General features: G+C 43.5%; 2 protein-coding genes across 2 annotated transcripts in view; both read left to right on the top strand.

The window, feature by feature from the left end:
* LOC137286965 (acetyl-CoA acetyltransferase, cytosolic-like) overlaps nt 1-11,070 on the top strand; it is a 56,064-nt gene extending 44,994 nt beyond the window's left edge. The window contains exon 9 of the mRNA XM_067819023.1: nt 10,825-11,070. Within this exon, the coding sequence (XP_067675124.1) occupies nt 10,825-10,995 (171 nt within the window). The 3' untranslated portion in view covers nt 10,996-11,070. The remainder of the gene's footprint in view (nt 1-10,824) is intronic.
* An 11,549-nt stretch (nt 11,071-22,619) lies between these two features.
* Nucleotides 22,620-23,558, top strand: LOC137287788 (uncharacterized protein F54H12.2-like). Its single transcript, XM_067820177.1, has one exon. It carries the CDS (start codon nt 22,620-22,622, stop codon nt 23,556-23,558), a length of 939 nt encoding a protein of 312 aa, XP_067676278.1.
* Nucleotides 23,559-24,048: the final 490 nt, after the last annotated feature.

Consider the following 24,048-nt stretch of genomic DNA (forward strand, 5'->3'; position numbering starts at 1 on the left):
AAACAAGACGAATATTGAAGGAAATAAGTGCTCCTCTTCCCCAAGATAAAGCGTGGAGTATGACGAATAACCCCTATGATAGACGCGCTTATGAACGTATTTGTGGGGAGTTTGAGATTCCAACGAATAAAGACTTTCGCCTTCCTGGTGTGAACCATGGTCTCGGTATAGTTCTCGTGTACTTCTACAGGTCCGGAAAATATTATGCCGGTTCTAAAGATGGTTCATACAACCCACACCGTCATACATTTACAGGCCCCACAACGAATGAACAGATCCATGTCAGCTGTATAAAACAAACAAGTCCTGATGCAGCCACAGCCTGGACTAAAATGATCTCAAAAACATCGAAAGGATTCACTCGTGCTGGTACAATACGCTTGAACGACTCGATTCGAACGTATGTGTGGTCGCTGTTGGGTGCGCAGTCGATGACGCGTTCTAACATCCTCGGTAAGGGAACTGCTTACGACGCTCAGACACAATTCGTTTCCAACGTTGAGGATGCTATCAATTCTCCAGTTGATCTCCCGCGGGCTATCGAACGCTACCAAAACGTGTTAGAATACGCCAGATCGAAAGTCAATTACGTATTCGGCGTGGGGTTATACATGGCCCCGAGTGATATGCAACTTAGAATAAAAAAAGTGGTGGGTTATAACAACAAAATAGTTATAGCCACGGCGGACCAAAAGTTGGGTATCAACCCCGATATTAACACCCCACATATCCCACACATCCAACCACGTGAAAAGGGTATAGTGGCGCCACCACCGGAGCCTAAAGTTCATGTGGAGGTACCCCCGGGGGTTTCCACCACCTATCAGCAGCATATTGATAATAAAACAGCCCTAGTGGTTGGTGGGGTAACTTTGGGACTTATTTGGTTAAAGATTTCTTAGCCGCTACGTACACCAGACCCGCCACGGCGACTATGGCTGCCCACAGGTTTTGACTGAGCCACATAGCAGTTTTAGACAGAGCGCTCAACAACCACGAGACGATGCTACCCAGGATGCCGGGAAGGGCTTCGGCGGCTTTACCAGCCAGTTTAGCTAGGCCTTCCCCGAGTTTTTTAATCCATTCTTTAACACCACCACCACCGCCTGGAGTTCCACCACCGCCGGCAGGCCCCACAGGGGCACCCCCCACCAGTGACACCACCAGGGTTGATATGATGAAACCCAATGCAGTTAGAATGCTGGCGATGGTGATCCCTTGCTCCCGGAACAATATCCGAATCCTGTTGGCTAAAGTTGTATCTTCGTTCAGTATTCTATCGATTGTTTCCCGAATGCGACTGATCTGGGATCGAAGATGTTCACGATTCGAGGAAGCGGCTTCCAATCGTGTACGTCTCTCGTCTTCTAAATCACGTATTCGTTCATTGATACGATTCTTCATATCATCGTCGTCAGTTTCGGTGAGTTTGGTTTTTTCCCTAGCGATGTGCTCGTCGATTTCGTTCAGTTTCCCCATGTTGTTCACGAGTTCTCCACGCACGCGTTTCACGGCTTCGTCTAAGCCGTACAGTTCCCTTACCGGAAAGTCAAACCCCGGTAACGGTTTGTCCCAGTAGGTGCTCAACAGTTTTTCTATGCTGTCCGAGGCTTCTGTAGCACGCTCTGGCGTCATTTCATCTATAGTGGTGAGGTGGGATCTGGTAGCTTGCAGATCTTCTTTAACGGTCTTAGGTATTGCACCACCGTAATCAGGCATGTTTAGATGTTTAATGATAAATTTAGCACCACCATTGCGGCTGGCTAGAGTTGACAAGGCCAGTGGTTTTTTAGTGATCTTGTTAAAGAGGTCAACCTCTGGGGCAGACTTAAGACGTAGAACACCCTTTGTATCAATAAAAAAATCCTTATGGTATCGACCCTGTGGTTCAACGTAGTTTTTATCTCTTCTTAAACTTTCGAAATAATCATCTACCGTTGTTTCTAAAAGTTGTTGGCTCAATGGCAAACTAGTAAATGAGGTCTCCTGCTCATCATCATATGCCTGGGCACTAGCGCCCCGCATATCATCCATAGGTATGTCTTCATCCATTAGTATTTAAATATATTTTATTTATATATAACAATGTACGGTAGAAAATTAGATCCTTTCAGAAGATTGAGAGAGCCATTAGGTGCCAGAGCCGTGCGACAGTCGGTGACCATCACCAACAATCCCAGCAAGATAGACCAGAACCAAACTCTGCTGGTTAGATTTCCAAACCTTGGTGAGAATGACCTCATTGTACCAGGCACTGTTCGACTGGCGTTCAATATCACGTTGACCTCCGACAACGACAAACGCGAGCTAGTGCGGAACGTGGGTCGAGCTATCATCAAGAAAACGACCGTCAAGATCAGCGGTAACGAGGTGCTGAGCATCGACGACAGCGACGTGTTTCACTGCTACAAGGATCTCTGGAAAAGCGAGAGAGAACGAGTCAATGATGTGTACCAGGGTATCAGCAAATCAACCCGGGCGCGCATAGGATACGTCTTCACGACAGACCAGCAAGACAAGCTATCGGACGGTGAAAAGGCTATCGCTCTAGCATACGGGAATCGATTCTGCGTGCCGCTCGACTTCGAGTTGCTCACGGGACACGCGCCGTTTTACCAGGCCGCACTGGGTGATAGGCTCGAATACGAGCTCACGTTTAACGACTATAGCAAAGTAGTGCGTACGCCGAACGGTGATGAGGCCAGTTATGCCATAGACAACATCTCTCTGGAGTTCGACATGGTCACTAGCCCGGAGCTGGCCAGTCAGGTTCGAAGCCAGTACTCTGGGAAGATGGCTATCCTGTACGATCGCGTACTGAGGCATAGATCAGTCGTGCGAGATAAGAGCGACACTGTATGGAATATCAACCTGAACGTGCCGGCGAGATCGATGAAAGGTATCCTGGTCGTCCCCGTGGAGGAATACGATCCATTCCGGAGGGACAGCGAGAAGTTTTTCAACCCCGAGATTGAAAAGGTGGAAGTGACCATCGAGGGCGTGCCCAACCAGCTGTTCAGTCATGGTATGAGGCCACACCAGCAGTGGGATGAGATAAAAAAGCTACCAGTGGGGAATTACATAACAAAGGACCTGGACCTCGGCTCCGTGCAGATCGGTGAATACCTGACCACCAAGTACGCCCTATGGTTGGACATGCGATCCACGGATGATGATAAACTGCACGGTAGCGGGCGCCGTATAGATAACGGCAGCGAAGGGATAACCATCCAGATTAATAAGAAGGCCCAAACCGCTGGTAAGTTGAAATTATATTTGTACGTAATTATGGACGCGCAACTTAATATAGACAATGGGAGATTCGTGCAAGCCATCTACTAGTGGAGGTCTCCCCCACCTCCCCACTGACCCACACTGCGCTATCATATGCGGGCAGACTGGTTGTGGGAAGACCGTTTTCGTGTTGGATATGTTGGAGGGTTACTACAAGGATGTGTTCGATAACATCGTTATCATGTGCCCTACTCTAGGTATGAATAAAACGTACGCGCGACCTTGGGTAATGACGGACCCGGACGTACACAAAATCGACCCTGGAACACGCCTGCAGGACTGGTTGAAAGCTCTTCACGAGAAATTTAAAGGGGAACCGACGCTGTTCATACTGGACGACTGCAGCGCTAATCGCGAGATAACAAAAAAGAGAGACATGCTATCGTACTTGGCCTTCTCCGGCCGGCATTCAAATCACAGCGTCTGGGTGCTAACGCAGAAGTTCAACTCGGTGTTGAAAGACCTCAGGGAGCAGACGCGATGGGTGGCCTTATTTCACTGCAAGGACAGGGATTCGTTTGAGGAGTGTTTGAGAGAGAACGATGTGATGAGTAAATTAGAACGGGAACGGGTGAAGAAACAGCTCGCTGAAACTAAACACGCTAAGCTCGTACTAAAGACCGACCAACCAGTAGCATATATAGTTTGCTAAAGCTAAGCAAAGCTAAGTAAAAGCTAAGCAAAGCTAAGCAAAGCTAAGCAAAGCTAAGCATATAGCTATGATATTTGAAGTATTTGTCGTGTGCAACTTAACTTTCATTTCTCTGTGTTTTGCCTGTATCGGGTATTATATAGTTAAAACTAAATCTTACTTGTTATATTATAAGATGGAGTGTGAGGAATTGCTCGAACAATTGTCGCCCGCAGGCCCCACTGATGACAAGCGAGAGAAACTGGTGGCGTTGGCTGTTGGCGGCAAAGCAAAACATTACTTTGGAGACTACACCCCGGATAAAATTAACAAAATGCCAGCCGAAGAAATCGATAAGCTGTACGCTAGATACGAGTCCCGGCTCGGAGCAGAAATGACAAAGACAATAGGATCGGCTATGACCCAGATATACACCGGTATTGTATCACACTTCCTTCCCATTCCACCAGAGCGCCGACTTTACCTGTGGGAGGACCTAGATAAAGACCCTTTTATCGAACACGCCGTGAGCTCTATCAGCTGCGGGCTGTACCACAAATATGGTATGTTGTTGGCTCCAGTGACGGCGGCGATTATCACAGCAAAACATTGTCAATTTGAGAGAAAGAATAATAATAATAGTATAGATGTCCGAGGTGACGGAACCAGTGAGTCCCGAGGTGACGGTGGAGACCCCAGTGGAGGAGACCCCACCCCCACCAGTGACGGTGGAGACCACTTCAACAGTAACCAGACAGAAGAATCCTAAGAGAGTAGCTGCCGGTAAAAAACGGTGGTGTAACCAACATAAAGTGACCAGTCCAACCCGACTGTTGTTGGCTGTAGGTGTAACTGCTGCCGTGGTTATAACATGGTTATACGCCTCCCACAGTGAGCCACCACCCAACAGTGAGAACAGTGGGGGTATGGGGGTATCCCCCATGGTAGACCCGCATATCATGTTATAATTTAAAATATTTTATATCATATACATAATGTCTGAGGGGAAAACGTTCGTCAACGACGCATACCACGCCACAGTGGTAGCCAGTCTAGCAGTAGGGTACGCTCGGTTGACTAAAATGGTGCTTAAACAACCAACTATCAAGCTAGATTTCAACCTGCAGGATATGGGTATGCTCATAATGAACCTTGGTATGGCGATGGCCACAAAAGACATCCTAGTAAAACAAGGAATAATACCTGATAATATAATGAAATAAATATAGGGATGGCCACGATAGCTATGATGGTCGGTGGGGCGTTAGTGAATGCCCTGGCATTTTCCGGAAGTAATTTCCTCTTCTCAAAACTACGAGATGATCACGCGGCTGAAATACAGGAAGAAAGGAAGCGACACGATCTCGCTACTGAGAAATTACAAAGAGCACAGGCCGAGTACGCTAAAAAACGCCTCCAGAGGATCGATTTTATTAACGAACAACTCACGCGTGAAAACCATGCCGTTCAAACATTCAACGATGTCGATGAAGCAATGAAAGAATACTATCTACTAACTGGTAAACAATTGGAACCGCTCAATAAACCCACACTCGCTCAGTACTACACACCATCCAAGGGACAAATGAATCGTGAACTGGGCTTCATAGTGTTGGGTATAGCAGCTACTGCGTTGGTTGCTAAGCAATTAAACTAAAATACTTATATAAGTAAACATGAGACCCGCTCCATACCGATGCGAATATATACTTATGGGGAAGACCGAGGCCTGTGGTAGGAAATGCAGGAATCAGGGGTTCTGTTGTTTCCATATGGGAAGTCCTAACTACACGTGTTCTGTGTGTGGTATCGGGGTTAAAGGGCACTACTGTTTATGTAAAGCTCACGGAGCGAACGTAGTCAGACATCAACTCATATACGAGAATAAAAAAGGCTACATAAAAGAACGTAGGCGACTGCTCAAGATAGCCGCTTAAGAGTTACCTCCCCTTACTGTGAACCAATTAGACATTAGTTCTCTTAGATGTAAACACCATGTCTACTACTGTGCGCGAGCTCAAGAGGGTCGCAAAGCAGAGAGGTGTGATCGGGTATTCTCGAATGCGGAAGCCAGCATTGTTGAGATTACTAGGTTTAGAAGTCCCTCCTACGGTAAAACAATTAAAAGCTCAAGCGAAACAGCTTGGGCACACGGGTTATTCAAACCTGGGGAGAGCCGGGTTAACCGCATTGTTATCACATGCCCCCGTAGCAAAACCTCCCACTGTAAAACAACTGAAAGCCGAGGCACACGATTTGGGTTTAGGCGGGTATTCCCGTATGAGAAAACCACAGCTTGTAGAATTATTACGACAGAATAGAGCTATTGACCTACAGTTCGTGCGCACTGAGCGCGCTGTAGGTAACTATTTGAGAGGTTGGCGCATGCACGTTGATATAAACATAGACATTATAGATATCAAGCCTCTGATAGCTGATAAGGTCAACCAGGAACTAAATAATCTAGGAAGTATCAAGTTTCAGATCACGGTGAAAATGTCGCTCGATAAGGAGGGCACCACAGGGGTCACTGAGTATATTCAACCTTACTTCTGAGGCAAACAAGAGGTCGTCACACATACAGAGACCATTGACGCATCAATCGATAATAGTTTTCAGCAGATACGAGAATACCTAGAACGCTACACGCACATGGGGTCCGGGTGGGCTGTAGATAAAATCGATAACGTCTATCTAGACATAGCTAAATACGTGCCGTTCAGAGGTGGGTCATACCTAGCCTTGTCTCCCTACTATAAGAACAAACATGCCATAGTAAACGTTAAGAATAGAGGAAACGATTGCCTGAGGATATCTATCAGGTCAGCCTTATTTCCAGCTGCCACTCATTCAGATAGGCTTTCTAGCTATCCCCAAGATGATGGGCTTAATTGGGATGGTATAGATGAACCCACCCCCATATCCCAGATCACTAAAGTAGAAAAACAGAATAATCTGGCTATAAATGTCTTTGGGCACGAAGGTAATACAATAATAGTACACAGGGTCAGCACGGTGAAGGATTGCCAAGTTATCAATATATTCATGATCCAACTAGGTGAAAAGTATCACTACACGTGGATAAAACATCTCAGCCGGTTGTTGCACGACCAGTCGAAACACAATGGGGAAAAACATTTTTGTGTACGATGTCTACACGGTTTCAGTCGAGCTGATTTATTAGAATCCCACCGGGATGATTGCCAAGGTGTGGGGCAGACGGCCATACGAGTCGACATGCCTAAGGAAGGTGAAAATATCCTAAAATTCAGTAACCACAAGAACCAAATGTCTGTACCTTATATTATATACGCCGACTTCGAAGCCTTAGTTGTGGGTGGGGATTCCCCCACACCCCCTAGTGGGGGTAGCTTCACCCACAAGACACAAGAGCATAAAGCCTGTTCGTTTGGATACATTGTCGTCCGTTGTGACGGGGAAACGAAAGCTCCGGTAGTGTATAGAGGGCCTGACGCGGCTGAAAGGTTTCTAAAGTGTTTACAGGAGGAAGAAAAAATTATTAGGAATGCATTGTATAGAATCGCTCCCATGCGTATGACCCGAGCCGACAGGCTAGCTCACGCTAGTAGCACTAACTGTCACGTGTGTGACTCACCGCTTAACGGTGATTCGGTGAGAGATCACTGTCACATAACTGGTAAGTATAGAGGCGCCGCTCACAACGCGTGCAACCTCAAGCTTAAAATCAACCCTAAGACAATAAACATCCCCGTTGTCTTTCACAACTTGAGAGGGTACGACTCACATTTGATCATGCAGGCCATCGCGAAAATCGATGGTAATATATCGTGCATCCCCAACAACATGGAGAGATACATCTCCTTCAGCTTAAACGGACTTAGGTTCATTGACTCGTTTCAATTCCTCCTGTCGTCACTCGACAGTCTGGTCAAGGCTAACAATACCTTCCCTATCACCGATCGATACACAGACGTCGAGACTAGACCCCTGCTTATGAGGAAGGGTGTGTACCCCTATGAGTACATGGATAGTTGGGTCAAGTTCACCGAGACCAGACTACCCCCTATTGACTGCTTTTATAGCAAGCTGAATGAGGCGTCCGTCTCACGAGACGATTACTCGCACGCGATTAACGTATGGAATAAACTGGGTTGTAAGAACCTGGGTGATTATCACGACCTGTACTTGAGGACAGATGTACTGCTGTTAGCCGACGTGTTTGAAACATTCAGGCGGACATGTTTAAAGCAGTATAAACTCGACCCCGCATGGTATTACACCAGCCCAGGTCTGTCGTGGGACGCCTTGCTTAGAAAGACCGGAGTTAATTTGGAATTGCTCACAGATTACGACATGCACCTATTCATTGAGAAAGGCTTGCGAGGTGGGATTTCCATGGCATCCAAACGATACGCTAAAGCAAATAATCAATACGTGAAAGGTTACGATCCTAACAAACCAACCAATCACATTCTCTACCTCGACGCAAATAACCTGTACGGCTGGGCCATGAGCCAGTATCTACCTACAGGGGGATTCGAATGGGTACCCCACGTTGATGTTATGGAGGTTGCACTAGATTCGAACAAAGGGTATATCCTCGAAGTTGACTTAGAGTATCCCAAGGAATTACACGCATCGCACAACAGCTACCCCCTTGCACCCGAACGTATGAGGGTTAACCCAGACTGGATGTCTGAGTACCAACATAACTTGTCAGGTGGTCGTGTGACAGACGTTGAAAAACTCGTGCCTAACTTAATGAATAAGACCAAGTACATCGTTCACTATCGCAACCTACAGCTGTACCTGTCGTTGGGTATGAGGCTGACCAAAATACACAGGGTTCTCATGTTCGACCAGAGCCCATGGATGGAGCCCTACATCAGAATGAACACAGACCTACGAAAAAAAGCCACCAGTGATTTTGAGAAAAATCTCTACAAGCTCATGAATAACTCGGTGTTTGGTAAGACTATGGAGAACCTGAGGAAACGCGTGACCGTGAAGCTGGTTAGATCTAGTGAGGAAGACAAGCTCAGGAAATTGATAGCCAGTCCAGCATTCAACCGTAGCAAGATATTCACAGACGACCTGGCTGCCCTACACATGAAGAAAAGCCACATAAAATTCAACCGACCTGTTTACGTGGGGATGAGCATCCTCGATTTATCCAAACACCTGATGTACGACTTTTACTACAACGAGCTCAAGAAACAGTACGGCGACAGGTGCGAAGTGCTGTACACTGACACGGATTCCCTGCTGATGGAGATTCGAACCGAGGACGTGTACGAGGACATGAAAAAACACATCGATTTATACGACACCAGCGACTACCCTAAGACCCATGCCATGCACAGTACGGTAAATAAAAAGGTCCTAGGTAAGATGAAGGACGAGTGTGCTGGCACGCCCATAGCCGAGTACATAGGTTTGAGGCCTAAGATGTACTCCATACTGAAAGCCGACAATAGCGAGATCCGGAAGGCTAAGGGGGTTAAGAAGTATGTGGTGAAACAACACATCAAACACGCCAGATTCAAGGAAGCTCTGTTCAAGACCCGTACCTTTAGACATAAAATGAACACACTTAGAAGTGATGGGCACAAGATATACGGACTGACTATAAACAAGACGTCCCTATCGCCTATGGACACGAAACGTTGGATAGCTATTGATGGTATAAACACATACGCGTATGGACATGAAAAAATTTGAGTCTATTTACTACAGCCCGCGTGGATACTGGAAAGGAGCTAGCGCAGTAGATAAGCTAGCTAAACTAGCGCGAGTACCCCCGGAGGAAGCCAAAGCGTGGCTTGAAAAACAAGCCTTGTGGCAGATCTATTTGCCTGCACCACGCTACGTACCTAGAAGGAGGTTCGGTATTAACATACCTAATAGCATTCACCAGGCAGACCTACTGTTCCTACCCCACGATAAGAGGTACAAGTATGCCTTAACCGTAGTGGATGTAGCCAGTCGTTACAAGGAAGCCGAACCCTTGACCACGAAAGATTCGGCCCAGGTAGCCAGAGGATTCGAACGTATATACAAACGCAGTCCGCTGACGTGGCCAACAGAGCTGCAAGTTGACCCCGGACGGGAGTTCATGGGTGCCGTGTCACAACTGCTAGCCAAACACGATACGAAGGTCAGGCGTGGCACGGCCGGAGCCCATCGCAGTCAAGCTATAGTTGAGAGATTTAATAGGACTTTGGCTGAGCGCTTGTTCGGCCATCAGTATGCTAGGGAGATGGCCACCCCTGGAAAACGATCGACCGAATGGGTCACGAGGTTACCCGAGGTGGTGTCGGCAATCAACCATGAAGTCACCCGTCTCACCGGTAAGAAACCGGCAGACGCTATCAAACTAAAATCAATAGTTGCAGAGTCGGCCGCTCCATTGCGTGGGAAGGAGAAACAGATACCGGATAGGGCCCTAGTGAGGTATCTATACCAGCCGGGGGAACACGAGGGCGATAGCCGTAAGCGAGCCACCGATCCTATATGGTCGGTCAAAACTTACAACATAGATAAAGTGGATATGAAAGCCGACGAACCTAACTTGTACTACTTGAGGGATGGGCCGGGTAGGGGTTTTGTAAGAGAAGAATTATTGATCGTGCCGTACGGCACAGTGTTACCGCCTGCCAAGTCACGGTAAACGTGATGGCGTGGTTTTGTAGTAGGGGCAATAATAGCAAGAGCTAATGGTCCCATCAAAGCCTCATTTAGTAAATGAGGCTTTTTAGAGGGGTTTTTTGAAAAGTGGTCCAGAACTCTCATTACCTATACTACTGGTGTCTTTTGATATTCCTCTCAATCACCATAATATGGAAGTGGTCACCATAACAACAAGATTGTGTGTCAACAATGTATTATTTGTCAATGTCCCCAAATATGTGTTTCAGGTCAATGTGAGTGGTGGAGCCATTGCCCTAGGACACCCCATCGGAGCATCTGGGGCACGGATCCTGGTAACACTTCTCCATAACCTGGCACGTACAGGGGGGCGACGAGGTGTGGCAGCACTCTGTGTAGGAGGGGGGATGGGTATCGCTTTGTGTGTGGAGAGATCATGACATCTATATAAACCTACCATATTCTGTCATTCACACATTGAGTGTATATATCAGTGAATAAACAGTTTGTCTGGATGGTCAGTATTTTTATCTGGAGGCACACCATAATTACTTTGACATAGGACATGTATGCAGATGTGCCAATAGAAAAGGAAATAAAGATTTTATGAGGTCATGAATACAGACCATCCCAACTACTGATGACTTACATGTAAACCTATACCTGCAAACAATACAACCAGGTGCAGCAAAGATATTCCATGTCTGCAAGATGGTGCTTGTAAACAGTGTGCATGTTCATCGAGGATATTCCATGTCAGCAAGATGACGCTTGTAAACAGTGTGCATGTGCAGCGAGGATATTCCATGTCAGCAAGATGGTGCTTGTAAACAGTGTGCATGTGCATCTTCATACATATGTACTGCATATTCCACCACCACTAGTTTCCTTGCCATAGGGCATGTATACCGACTATACCACCATCAAACAGTACTGCCGTGGGGCATGTATACCGACTATACCACCATCAAACACTTTTGCCATGGGGCATGTATACCGACTATACCACCAACAGTACTGCCATGGGGCATGTATACCGACTATACCACCATCAAACAGTACTGCCGTGGGGCATGTATACCGACTATACCACCATCAAACACTTTTGCCATGGGGCATGTATACCGACTATACCACCAACAAACAGTGCTGCCATGGGGCATGTATACCGACTATACCACCAACAAACACTTTTGCCATGGGGCATGTATACCGACTATACCACCAACAAACAGTGCTGCCATGGGGCATGTATACTGACTATACCACCATCAAACAGTACTGCCATGGGGCATGTATACCGACTATACCACCATCAAACACTTCTGCCATGGCGCATGTATACCGACTATACCACCATCAAACAGTACTGCCATGGGGCATGTATACCGACTATACCACCATCAAACAGTACTGCCATGGGGCATGTATACTGACTATACCACCATCAAACAGTACTGCCATGGGGCATGTATACCGACTATACCACCATCAAACAGTACTGCCATGGTGCATGTATACCGACTATACCACCATCAAACAGTGCTGCCATGGGGCATGTATACCGACTATACCACCATCAAACACTACTGCCATGGGGCATGTATACCGACTATACCACCATCAAACACTACTGCCATGGGGCATGTATACCGACTATACCACCATCAAACACTACTGCCATGGGGCATGTATACCGACTATACCACCATCAAACACTACTGCCATGGGGCACGTATACCGACTACACCACCATCAAACAGTGCGTTTTCTTGCGTAAGCGAGGGTTCTGCTGAAAAGAGCAAAGAACACATCCCACACAGATTATGACGGCGTGAGTGTACTTTTTACACCGCTTTTAGCAATATACCAGCTATATCACAGTGAGCAACAACAAATATATGCTTCACACATCACTCCCATATGGGAAATCGAATTAGGGTTGTTTGGAGTGTCATGAGCGATCGCTTTAACCATTCGGTTATTCGACGATCCCCATAGAGTTAAATGCAAAACAAATATGTCGGGACGTGAAAAAAATTTAATCTAAATATTAAATTGAAATATTGAAATACTTTACCAGCAGTCGGTCAGTACACTGACTCTCAAAGTGACCACCTGGGACTTGCTTTGTCTCGAACTACCTACTGAAGGACGGAATGGAGCATCGTACAGGGCATGCACGAAGGGGGCCCTATCTACACTACCACCGAAATCTAACAGTCAGGTGCAGTCAGCATTGGGCCTACTGGGGATGCTGAAAAGACTAAGGCTACAGAGTGTGCCACCCCTAAACTACCTAGGGTTGCTGTAACAACCACCCTGACGGTACAATCAGGCCCTAGCACCGAACCTACTCCATGTACAGTCGGCGAGGGGCTACGCGGAGAGCGGACGTACTATGGAGCCACCATGAGACAAAAGCTCATCCCATCGGTCCCTCGGAAAGTCCAGGTGGAAGGGTTTAGAGGGACACAACACCAAATCCAGAATGTGCCAAGGTTCCTGCGTCTGAAAGAAATGAGTCATGCATAAGCATCAGGAATCACATTTCTCGCGTATGTAGGTTGGTTTAACAACAGCGAGTAAGTGTGGTTGTATGCCACTTCGGCAATGTTCCAACGACGGGTCTCAGAAGTGGGCGCGAGCCATAGTATTTAAGTGGGGATTCGAACACTGGCACTGAACGTGGCGTGCCATCAGTTGAACAACTAGGCTACACTACCACTCCGTTTACATGCAGACACCAGAATCAACATTTCCCATATATACCTAAATGGCTGTATACTATGAGATAATGAGTGCGTACTGTATATTAAACAAACATTCATGAAGACGCATATTCTTCAAATTATATTTGGAAACACCTGCCTCTCTGGTCCTCTGTCGCCCTTCCGAAGAATACTTCAAGTCGTCCTACCTCTACAGGATCTCAAGATTTTCTGTCCCCACGACGAATATTTCACATCATTGTGAGTCGGTGCTCAGACTCCAAGTGGGCTTCAGTCGCTTGCTTAAAGTGTGCAGCTGGAAACGACAAAGGACAACCCAGCCACTTTACGCAACCTAATGCCAGTCGCCGAACCCGAAAAAAAGGGTTAAAGCTATTGAAAACACCTCAATCACAGGTGTTTGCACAGAGACATGTTTTCTGATTTAGCGCGAGCCAAGAAAAACCTTGTAATATTTGAAACAAAACGAAACGAAAACTTCTTCCATTAATTACAGACTTATTTATGTAAGACAATATGATTAAAACATAATCAACGGCTAATACAATACAGGTATAAATATTCCGACTTATTCCCTTAAAATTTAGAGATGTTCTTGTGAAATTCCGATGTTTTAATGACCTTTCTTGTGTCTTGTTTCGGGGAAGGGCATATTCGGTAGACTGGATCAACTGCACAAAATGAGGACATAATAATGTAGGACTTCACTACACTAATTATCAAAACGCTTCACTCACTCACTCACTCACTCACTCATCTACACTAAGCTAATATGGACGTTGGGGTTTGATGGCAGCGTTGTATGCGTATACGATCTGCAGCAATCTCTGACATTCTCTGATGTTTCACTGAAATGTTTTGACCTGTTTCCGAAGTGTGTTAATAAGACGCTGTCGGGTGTAATGAAGATACGATCAAGTTGGGACAGTGACGAACGGAATCGCCACACTTCAAACTTAATGGGGATGCGTTCAGACACAATATAGTTGGACATAAGTGGCAACACGTTTGTATACAGTTTCCAACTCCGTTCGCAGACAGACGAAAATCGACCGCATTATGTTCTTAGTTACTTTGATATTCCGTGCAAATATTCTCAAATCCAAAAGAATTGTTCTTAAGAAGTTTGTAGAACATTTCTACTCGATTCTGAAAGAGCGCAATAGATTCTCACCAAGTTCTACCCGTTCTGCGTTTATGTAGGTCTCACACAGGTCTTACTATGCCAACACTGTGTGCATTACGATATGACACAGACAGTTGGGATAACAAATTCTGTCTGTGAAACATGGACAAATTTGCAGCTGTCAACATGCTGAATGCTTATTTGCTGCAATTTTTATTGGAAGCAGAACAATTGGTAGAGCAAGAAAGGAGGAAACGAACAAGAACTTGTTGGGTGAGAAACTGGCTTTAACCTGAAAGGGGAACAGCTGTGGAACATTTCATCAACTGACACAGGATCTCCGCCTTGATGATCACGAGTCCTTCAATTTCTTGAGAATCATCCCACTCAGATTTGATGAAATTCTTGAATGCATCACCCCGTCATTAAAAAAGATGTCTTTCTTGGTCCACCCTCATTTTTCTGTGGAGGCATGGTGATGTCGATGTTTCCATCTTGAAAGTGATAACGGACATAGAATGGGCTGGGTACTTACAGAAATCAAACCAGGACATGTCTGCTACTACCACTGCACACGCTAGAATCAGAGTGTGATTGCAGTGCCAATGGGAAGAGGTATCTGAACACGAGCTGGTTGAGTTAAGAAAGACTTAGAGCTGGGTAGTGCATGTTAAGAAAGTGGTAGGTCTAATAAAGAACGGATATAAACTGACTAAAGACGGGTTTGAACTGCTTGAAAACTTTGTTCACATGGGGTGAAGGCGCATTTCTTCAGTGTTTATACGTAATACCAACTGTCTGGGGATTGGGCACAGATGAGATAGACATACCGACAGCTGTTTATGACCAAACGAGCATTGTAATTTATATAATCATTACACGTTCTAACCCGTTCAATCTCTTTTTACAGTTACTGTTAAGACAGGTCAGGACGTCCTAAGAACTACAAATGTACCTTGGCGAGCCTCGGGCCTACCAGCAGGTAGCATGGCCGGACCAACAGAACTCCATCGCTCGTTCGTATGTGCGACAACACTAGACTTGTTGAGAGGACCGCTGATTTGTCCCAATGTCTTGGTAGTGGTGTGTTTTTACCAAAAATCTTGACTTCTTGCGCCGTTGACGATCACCTTTGATTCGCTCCCCTACTTCAACCGACTCATGTCTGGCATACCTGTCCCAAACAGCATCAGCTCTAATGCAGTCAGTTCGATTCCGAATTTATCTCAAGGCATCAGCCAAGTCTTCAAATTTTGAAGCAGTTCCCTTTCTGCACATTTGCAGTTTTGCCATGGAATTAACTATATGATGAGCCAGCATTCTCTCCTCTGCTAGTAGGCAATGAAGGACCAAACACTCCCGTTTGAAGTTCCTCTCACAAACCGCAATTTATGTTTTTTCTTGATGTTCCATCTGAATGAGCCACTGAAAAAGGAACACTAGAAATGTCAATGTGCTAATCAGGATCGATGGGAAAATCCATTCAGTCTTCCAAATGAATGACGTGTCATGTCTGTATCTTATGAACATTGCAAGTGGAGTTGTTGTCTCAAAGGATATAATTCACGGTTTCGTGCATGTTGAAGAGAGCAAGAGGATTAATATCATATGTAGTCAGCGGAACTCTTCCAAGACAAACTTTTGGTCACCTTTACATCGAATGAACCTGAAACTGAAAATCTCCTCTTCTACATTGATTCCCTAAAAGTCTATAAAGCCCAGGGATGAGAAGCTCCACACAACAAATGGGTCTAAATGTTCACGAAACACGTCATTACATCTTGTGGACAGGTTTCTAATGCTATGTATGTACCAAATACTCTAGCAATGCTTGTAGATGAAGTATTGACAAAAACTCCCACCAACATCTAACAGTCCAAAACGTCTTATTGAACGAGTTAACCACAATGTGCATGTGTGGATACAACTAATCATGAAGATTCCTTCACCAGTTGGTCCTGGTTAGAGCATTTGTGGTGGACAGCTTATCCCTTTTCTGATGTCGAGAGATCCTGCTCCCCGTGGATTGGTTGAACTGACGCCGAGTAGATGCAAAAGGTCAGCATGCCAGCAGGGAGATCTATGTCAATGCAGATGAACTGATTTATTGTGCACAGAGACATGTCTTTTTGTATGGTAGGTGATTGTTGCCCGAACAGCTTTGGCTTGTAGATGACTCCAAGTTTGACATGATGTAACTTATGGTATGAACGAAAGTGAAGAGAACAGTTAATTGTAAGCTTCTGAATGTATCAAAAGTGATTAAGAGTTATCTGACAGTCCACTTTGAATAGCTACAACAAGGCCGACGTTATCATTTCTCAATCAAGGGAGCCCTATCAACATTAAAAGAGTGTTATATCAATACGTTTATGCATAGAACGTTACCTGTAAAAACATTATAGGGGGCAGCTGTACCCTGCTTCCCCCACCCTGTACAGCCAGAGCTTAGACGCAGTTATCGGCCTTGAGGCATAGTTTTCTAACACTTTGGATGATGTTATTTCATCAACTATTTTAGGCAAATGACGCTTTCGTAAACCATACCATTGAAATTTTGTTCTTTTTCGATACTGTATGAAATATTTGACATCAAATGAATTGTTTGTTTGTATAGTACAAACTTAGTCCTCTGCTATGTATAAGCAGGGATACTCTATAACTCTATTATGCATTTTGTTTAGTACCGGAATATTTTTCTATCCATTTTATAACGTTGTGCACCCGTAAAGATCCGGGATAGATTTAATTTTCAGCATCACATGTCTGTCGCAAGAGGCGACTAACGGAATCGGATGGTCAGGCTCGCTGACTTTGTCCACACATATCATCGTATTCCATTTGCGATGTTCACGCTGTTGATCTCTGGATTGTCTGGTCCAAGCTCGATTATTTACAGACCGGCGCCATATGGTTGGAATACTGCTGAGTGCAGCTTAAAACTAAACTCACTCACTCAATTATACTTGGTTGTTCCTCAATGATTTTACATGTGTAGGTTTAAATAAAATATGAATGATATTTTCAGGTTCAGCTTTGCAGAAAGAATACAGAGAAACTACAATTTTAAATTTGAACGACTTTATCTGTTGTCAACATCCTAATTTCTGTGAATAATACAGTGTTGTAGTCATCTTAGCTTTGTCTTCTTCGTTGCTATTACTTACTGACATTGTCAAATTATCTTTCGATATTTATGTATCAGTATCATTTTGCCATTTTGATTAACTAATTTTTGTCTATTTTTCCCCTTTAAACATCATCCTCTAAGCAACAGCATAAATTAACCTGCATCCTCCCCCTGTAGTATGAAGTTCTGAGGTTATATGTATATGGATTTAATGCTTTCACCAATATACAATCAAATGATACAGATTCAGTTTCCACATCATAGGATTTTTTATGGATTTGATAATATGTTTTCCCAGAAAAATACTTGAAAGGAGATATTAGAACAACAGATTGGTACAATGTTTCACTGTAGGAAAGTTATTAGTATTTCTTATTAACAGACATATTCATAAGAAATTATCCTGGTTATGAAATTTATATTACATACATGTTATATGACGTATATATTATTATGGACAAAGGCGTTCAATGACTCTAGGTGTGTGTTCGTTAATAACTTTTAACGATATAATCGTTTTTGTGTTTTTTTCTGTTTTTGTTTGTTTTTTTTGTTTTTGTTTTTGTTTTTGTTTTGTTTTGTTTTGTTTTGTTTTTTTTGGGGGGTGTGTGTTTATAATATATACGGCGTAATCACTTTCAATTGCCAAAGACATGATATTAAGCTGGTTATGAAACTTTACTTCTGCAAAAACTGTACCAAAAATTGAAAAGAAAACAAAACAAAACGACCCAACAACACAAAACCGCGTAATTTACGTTAGTAGATATAAATTTCATTCTACAGCACAGACAATAGAAACTATGTCAAAACAATGGTAAAACAATGCGGTAATTAGCTAAAACAATAGCCCATGACCCACATCCCTCATCCCTCATCCCTCATTTCGTGCTCCAATTAGCAAAGACAATGAAACCAGTGACCATAAATCCCTCATCCCTCATTTATCCCTCATCCCTCATCCCTCATCCCTCATTTGTCCCACATTTCATCCCAAAATAGCTACACGTGACAGTCATTATCTAATCATATCAATTTCATTAAGCCTAGCGATACATAATATCACCATGATGAAAAGAAGTTAATGATGTTTAAGGAGAAATTATCAATGGATGTTTCACGCTATAGTTGATGGTTTTTTGTTACAAAACGATTGGAATGCTGTCTATTCAAATAAGTTGTTTATACAGAACAGTCACGACAGGGTGGCATGACCGGTTGATACCCAGTGCACGGTGTACTCTATATATAGAATCAACAAACCAGGGGTAGCATGACTGGATGATGAAACTTAAACCTTTGAATAGTGCCATGTCATGATTAGTCATCCCTTTCACATTCTTTTTTTTAAAAAAACACACGTTCCACTACGTCTATAAATCTACCAATGAGCGATAGTGATTATTGTGTGTTGTCCAATGACATAGTTTGAATTCGCCAATAGATGTGCGCATGCTCGCATCTATCACTGCTTACAGCAATGTTATTCCAACTGAGTACAAGCAACAGACAAGGTGTGCCTTTGCTGAACAGACATCATGGGAACAAGAGTTACAGATCGGTTCGTATTCTTTTATACAAAATCTTCACCATTTAGCCAGCACTATCCTGTTAGGATTGAAGTTGATGGTAAAATCTTCAACTGTGCTGAGCAGTATTATATGTACATGAAGGCAATGACGTTTGGCGATGTGGTTACAGCTCAACACATTTTAAGAGCCTCTTCTGCTGTTATGCAGAAGAGATTAGGAAGATGTGTGAAAAACTTTATTCAACACAAATGGGATGTTGTGAGTTACCATGTTGTGAAGAAAGTTACACTGACTAAGTTTACTCAGTCTTCCACTCTTCGACATGCATTAATGAACACCTCCACAAAAATATTAGCTGAAGCCAGTCCATATGATAGGCGGTGGGGTGTTGGACTCTCTCTTCACGATCCCAAGCTATTAAATCCACCTAACTGGAAGGGACAAAACTGGTTGGGGAAAGCTTTGATGGAGGTCAGACAAGAGCTTATGGACAAAGTTGTTGAGAGTGAAAAGTGTTAAATTCTTGTTTACAGTCAACTGAATGGTAAAGCAGCTTTCTATTCCTGGAAGCAAGTTCTACAATCATCACACACCTTGCACGAAACAGTTGTCATGCAATCTAACGAATGGTTTCAAGATCGCAGTGAATGTGTCAAGGATGCTAAGAGAAAGTTTCAAGATGATTCTAGGTCAACGAAAAGAATCATCATCAAGAAGACAAGAAAACTGTTCTTGTGTGTCGACGAAGTTGATAGTGGAAATCACATAAAGCATGCGGAAAATCTTCTCACTTTGTGTTACACTTTGGAACTGGCTAAGATTCTTAGACGGTTATCCTGTGATTTGTGTTTTGGATGTATGTTTGAACCTGAGGGAGAACTGGTGCACACGTGTAAGCACATGCTAGAACAGGATCACGTTGATGGTCTTTTCATGACGGCCATGAGTGAAATAAATGATGAACACGTGATTGATAAATGGTTGGAAGTATTTAGTGATGACACATCTCTGAATTACGTGAACATAGTTTCATACCGCTGCAAAGACTTTCGGGACACTCATTTTAAAACATCAGAGTGGCTTCATGATCTGAAGCAACGTGTGGTTAAGATGCTGTTGTTAGAAAATCGCTTTCAATAATTGTGAATGTATACATGAATGAATTCTATTAATAAATGCATATGTTCCTTCCTATTCATACCTTCATGTTATATATTGCCTGTTACAACCGGTTTCATTCAGTACGTGTGTGAGTTCACAAAAGATGAACAGGGTATTGTTAGAGAGGCACGAAAAAGCATTAGAAAAGTATTATTATGACCCTCACAATCCAGGAGCCTACTATGGTCCGTCCAAACTCCGACGGGTATTGAAGACAACACATCAACCTGATGTTAAGCTCAGGAAGGTGAAATGGTTTGTCAACAACCAAGATCCTTACAGTTTACACAAACCAGTCAAGCATAGATTTAAAAGGATGAAAGTCAGAGTGAATTCCATGGACGAAATGTGGGATGTGGACCTTGCTGATCTTTCACGCTACAGCAAAGAAAATGAGGGTATCCGGTATTTGCTTGTCGTGATTGACATACTGAGTAGGTTTACTTTTGTCCTTCCTTTGGAAAATAAAAGGCCAGAGTCCGTGTTGAAAGCCTTTAAAAAAATACTTCAAGAAAGAAAACCAAGAAAAGTACGCGTAGATGGTGGTAGTGAGTTTAAGGGAGTGTTCAAATCTTTTTTGGAAAAACAAAATATTACCATTACTATTGCACGCAACGAAAACATTAAAAGTAATTATGTGGAACGCTTCAACAGAACACTGAAGTCGTTGATCACACGTTACATGACACGTAAGAACACCAAGCATTATCTCAGTGTTCTACCTGATTTGGTGTACAACTACAATAACACCCCACATTCGTCTTTACCCCTTCTATCACCTGCTCAAGTCAATAAAAGCAATGAATTGAAAGTTTGGCAACACTTGTATGTCAAACCCTTGTTGAAGTCAAAGGAAAAAAAAGGTCAAGTGATAAAGAAATACAGATATAAAGTTGGTGATCTTGTTCGCATCCCATACCTGAGGAAACCGTTCAGCAAAGAACTTGATCTGAAGTGGACGGAAGAACTTTTCAAAGTAACAGAACGTTTCAAGAAACAAGACATACCTCTGTACAGAATTAAAGATTTTCACGGTGAACTTATTAAAGGGAGTTTTTACACTGCCGAACTGCAAAAGGTTAACAAAGGAGACGATATTGAGTGGCAAGTGGAAAAGATCTTAAAGAAGAAACGCACGAGAGGAAAAACGTATGTTTTGGTTCGTTGGTTAGGTTGGCCTAGTTCTTTTGATTCATATGTGGAAGAAAGTCAACTGAAAAACCTATGATGGAGAAATATGTGTTTCTCAAGAGTTCTGACACAAAAAATTCTTATTTCAAGGATAACAGCCCTTATCATTTTCGCATTAAGCTCAATCAAAGACTGCTGTTTGATGGATTTTGGGTCGTGTCTTTATCCGAGTTAAACTTTGGAAAGATAGACCTCACTCATGTGAACGATCCTTATGTAGATATACTGTGTAACCTGTGCGATAGTTCACTGGTGGGTAATACCCAGTTACCACTGTTAAGACGCATTGATCTGAGGAATGGACCCAACTTTTCCTTTGCTAATGAATACAATATCCATGTGATGGTCAAAGAGTCACCTGACATTGAACTCTGTATAAAAGCGAGCAGTGGAACACCACTGTCATTCTTGAAAGAGCAGACTTATGCAACACTTCACTTGAGACGTTATCCCTTTGCTGACTGAACATGGATTCCCTCCCTCTGTATATCCCAGATTATAGCAAATGGCAGAATTACTTCAAGAAACACATGACAAGTACTTCTCGTGTTGTGAATGGAAAAGCTCCCCCTAAAGTTATTCCATCTCACCGATCTGTTTCTCAACCGGAAGAACCTAAAATCGAACTGCAGATGACTTCAGAACAACAAAGTGTTGTGGAGAGAGCGGATGCTAAAGAAAAGCGTCATAGGTCTTTAAAAAGAGCTGCAGGTGAACAGATTGCCACAACCAAGAAGATACGTCAGACAAGTAACATCGCCTCCAAGACAGCTAAAGTGCTCAAGTGTACTCCTGTGAAAGAAAACGACATCTTCAGTTGAGCATCATGTCTTTATTGAATAGCAAAACTTTTGAAGAGTTGGTACCGGATTCGCTCAACCTATTTACCTTACCTCCATATCAGACCAGTATCCAGCAACACTATTTTGTAGATGTACGCCCACTCAGTCAAATTAATGACTCTTCTCCACTGGAATTTCACATATCCAATTCGGGTAGTGATTACATTGATTTGAAGCGAACAAAACTGCACGTAAAACTCAAAGTCACCCATGCGGATGGATCGGTATTGGATGCAGACGAACACGTGGCACCTGTCAATTTGCTTTTGCAGGCACTGTTTTCTCAAATTTCAGTGTATATGCAGAACCAGTTGGTGTCTTCGACCAACAATCATTATGCTTACAAGAGCATGATGAAGACCTTGCTAAACTATGGAGCTGATGCGAAAAGCTCTCAAATGACATCGCAGCTGTTTTACAAAGATGAGGGTGAAGATAATGATGCCATTGAAACAACTGATTGTGTCACTGGAACCAATTACGGTTTGATTGCACGTGGTACCTACATCAAGAAGAGCAATGAACTGACCATGTCTGGACCTTTGTATGAAGATGTGTTTAGCATGAAAAGACATTTAATCAATGGAGTAGATTTGACTTTGAAATTGTACAGATCATCACCTACTTTCTGTTTGATGAGTGGTAAAGCCAACCAAGAGTATACCATTGAGCTACTCGATGCTTATCTTCAAGTATGCAAACTCAAAGTCAACCCGGCGCTGATTCTAGCTCACAACACCCTGTTCCAAAATAACTCCAATGCACTCTACCCTTTCACCAAGTCTGAGGTCAAGGTCAACAGCATCCCTGTTTCTCAACTGACGCATACCATTGATAATGTGTCCAACCCCATTGCTAATCGTTACATCATCGCCTTTGTGGAAAGCATGAGTTTGAATGGGTCATATGACAAGAATCCTTTCAACTTTCAATCCGGCATGCTCAAAACTGTCAGTCTCTATGTGAATGGTGTCAGTGTACCTGGACGTCCAACTCGAGCTGATGATGTGAACAGCTACGTAAACATGTTTGATGGCATGGGGTTTTGGAGAGAAAATCGAGGAAATTTCATATCCAGGGGAGAATTTTTGTTAGGAAATGCACTGTTTGTTTTTGAACTGGAAGAGGTGTGTGGAGAATCTGAGTACCTCAATCTGGTGAAGACTGGAAATGTGCGGTTGGAAATCGAGTTCAAAGCTGCACTAACCAAAACGCTGAGCTGCATCATTCTCAGTGAAAGAAACTCGATCATCGAAATCGATCAAGCGCGAAACGTCTTCATCAAGTAAACACAGAGATGAAAGCTTCACAGTTGATGTGCGCCCTTCAGTGTGATTCAACCTTACAGACTCACGTCTTGGGGGTGTATGCCAAAGATACACTTCCTATAATCGCACTTTTCATGCAAAGACAAGGTGTAGGATTTATTGTGAATACTGAGTCCAGTCAGAACAGTGGTCGCCACTGGGTTGCTATGTACTTTAAAAACAATACAGCAGAATTCTTCGATAGTTTAGCAGATCCTGTTGATGTTACATTTGATCGCTATTTAAAGACTTATGCTGGTTCTTACTTACGCAGTAATCACCGGATACAATCTGTGAATTCAAATGCATGTGGGTTCTATTGTTTGTACTATGTATTATGTAAATTTAAAGCAAGCCAGAGTCTAAACCATATACTTCATCAGTTTGATGTACACAACTTCATGTGGAATGACGCCTTTGTATCTGAATATGTTTGTAATTATTTCAAATACTGCTCTGCTTCTTGTTTAGA

This window comes from Haliotis asinina, chromosome 6 (genome assembly GCF_037392515.1).
Source record: "Haliotis asinina isolate JCU_RB_2024 chromosome 6, JCU_Hal_asi_v2, whole genome shotgun sequence".
Taxonomy (NCBI): Eukaryota; Metazoa; Mollusca; class Gastropoda; order Lepetellida; family Haliotidae; genus Haliotis; species Haliotis asinina.

Excerpts from the sequence above, each read along its gene's own strand:
- LOC137287788 (XM_067820177.1), top strand. The coding sequence starts at position 22,620 with ATGATGAAGACCTTGCTAAACTATGGAGCTGATGCGAAAAGCTCTCAA.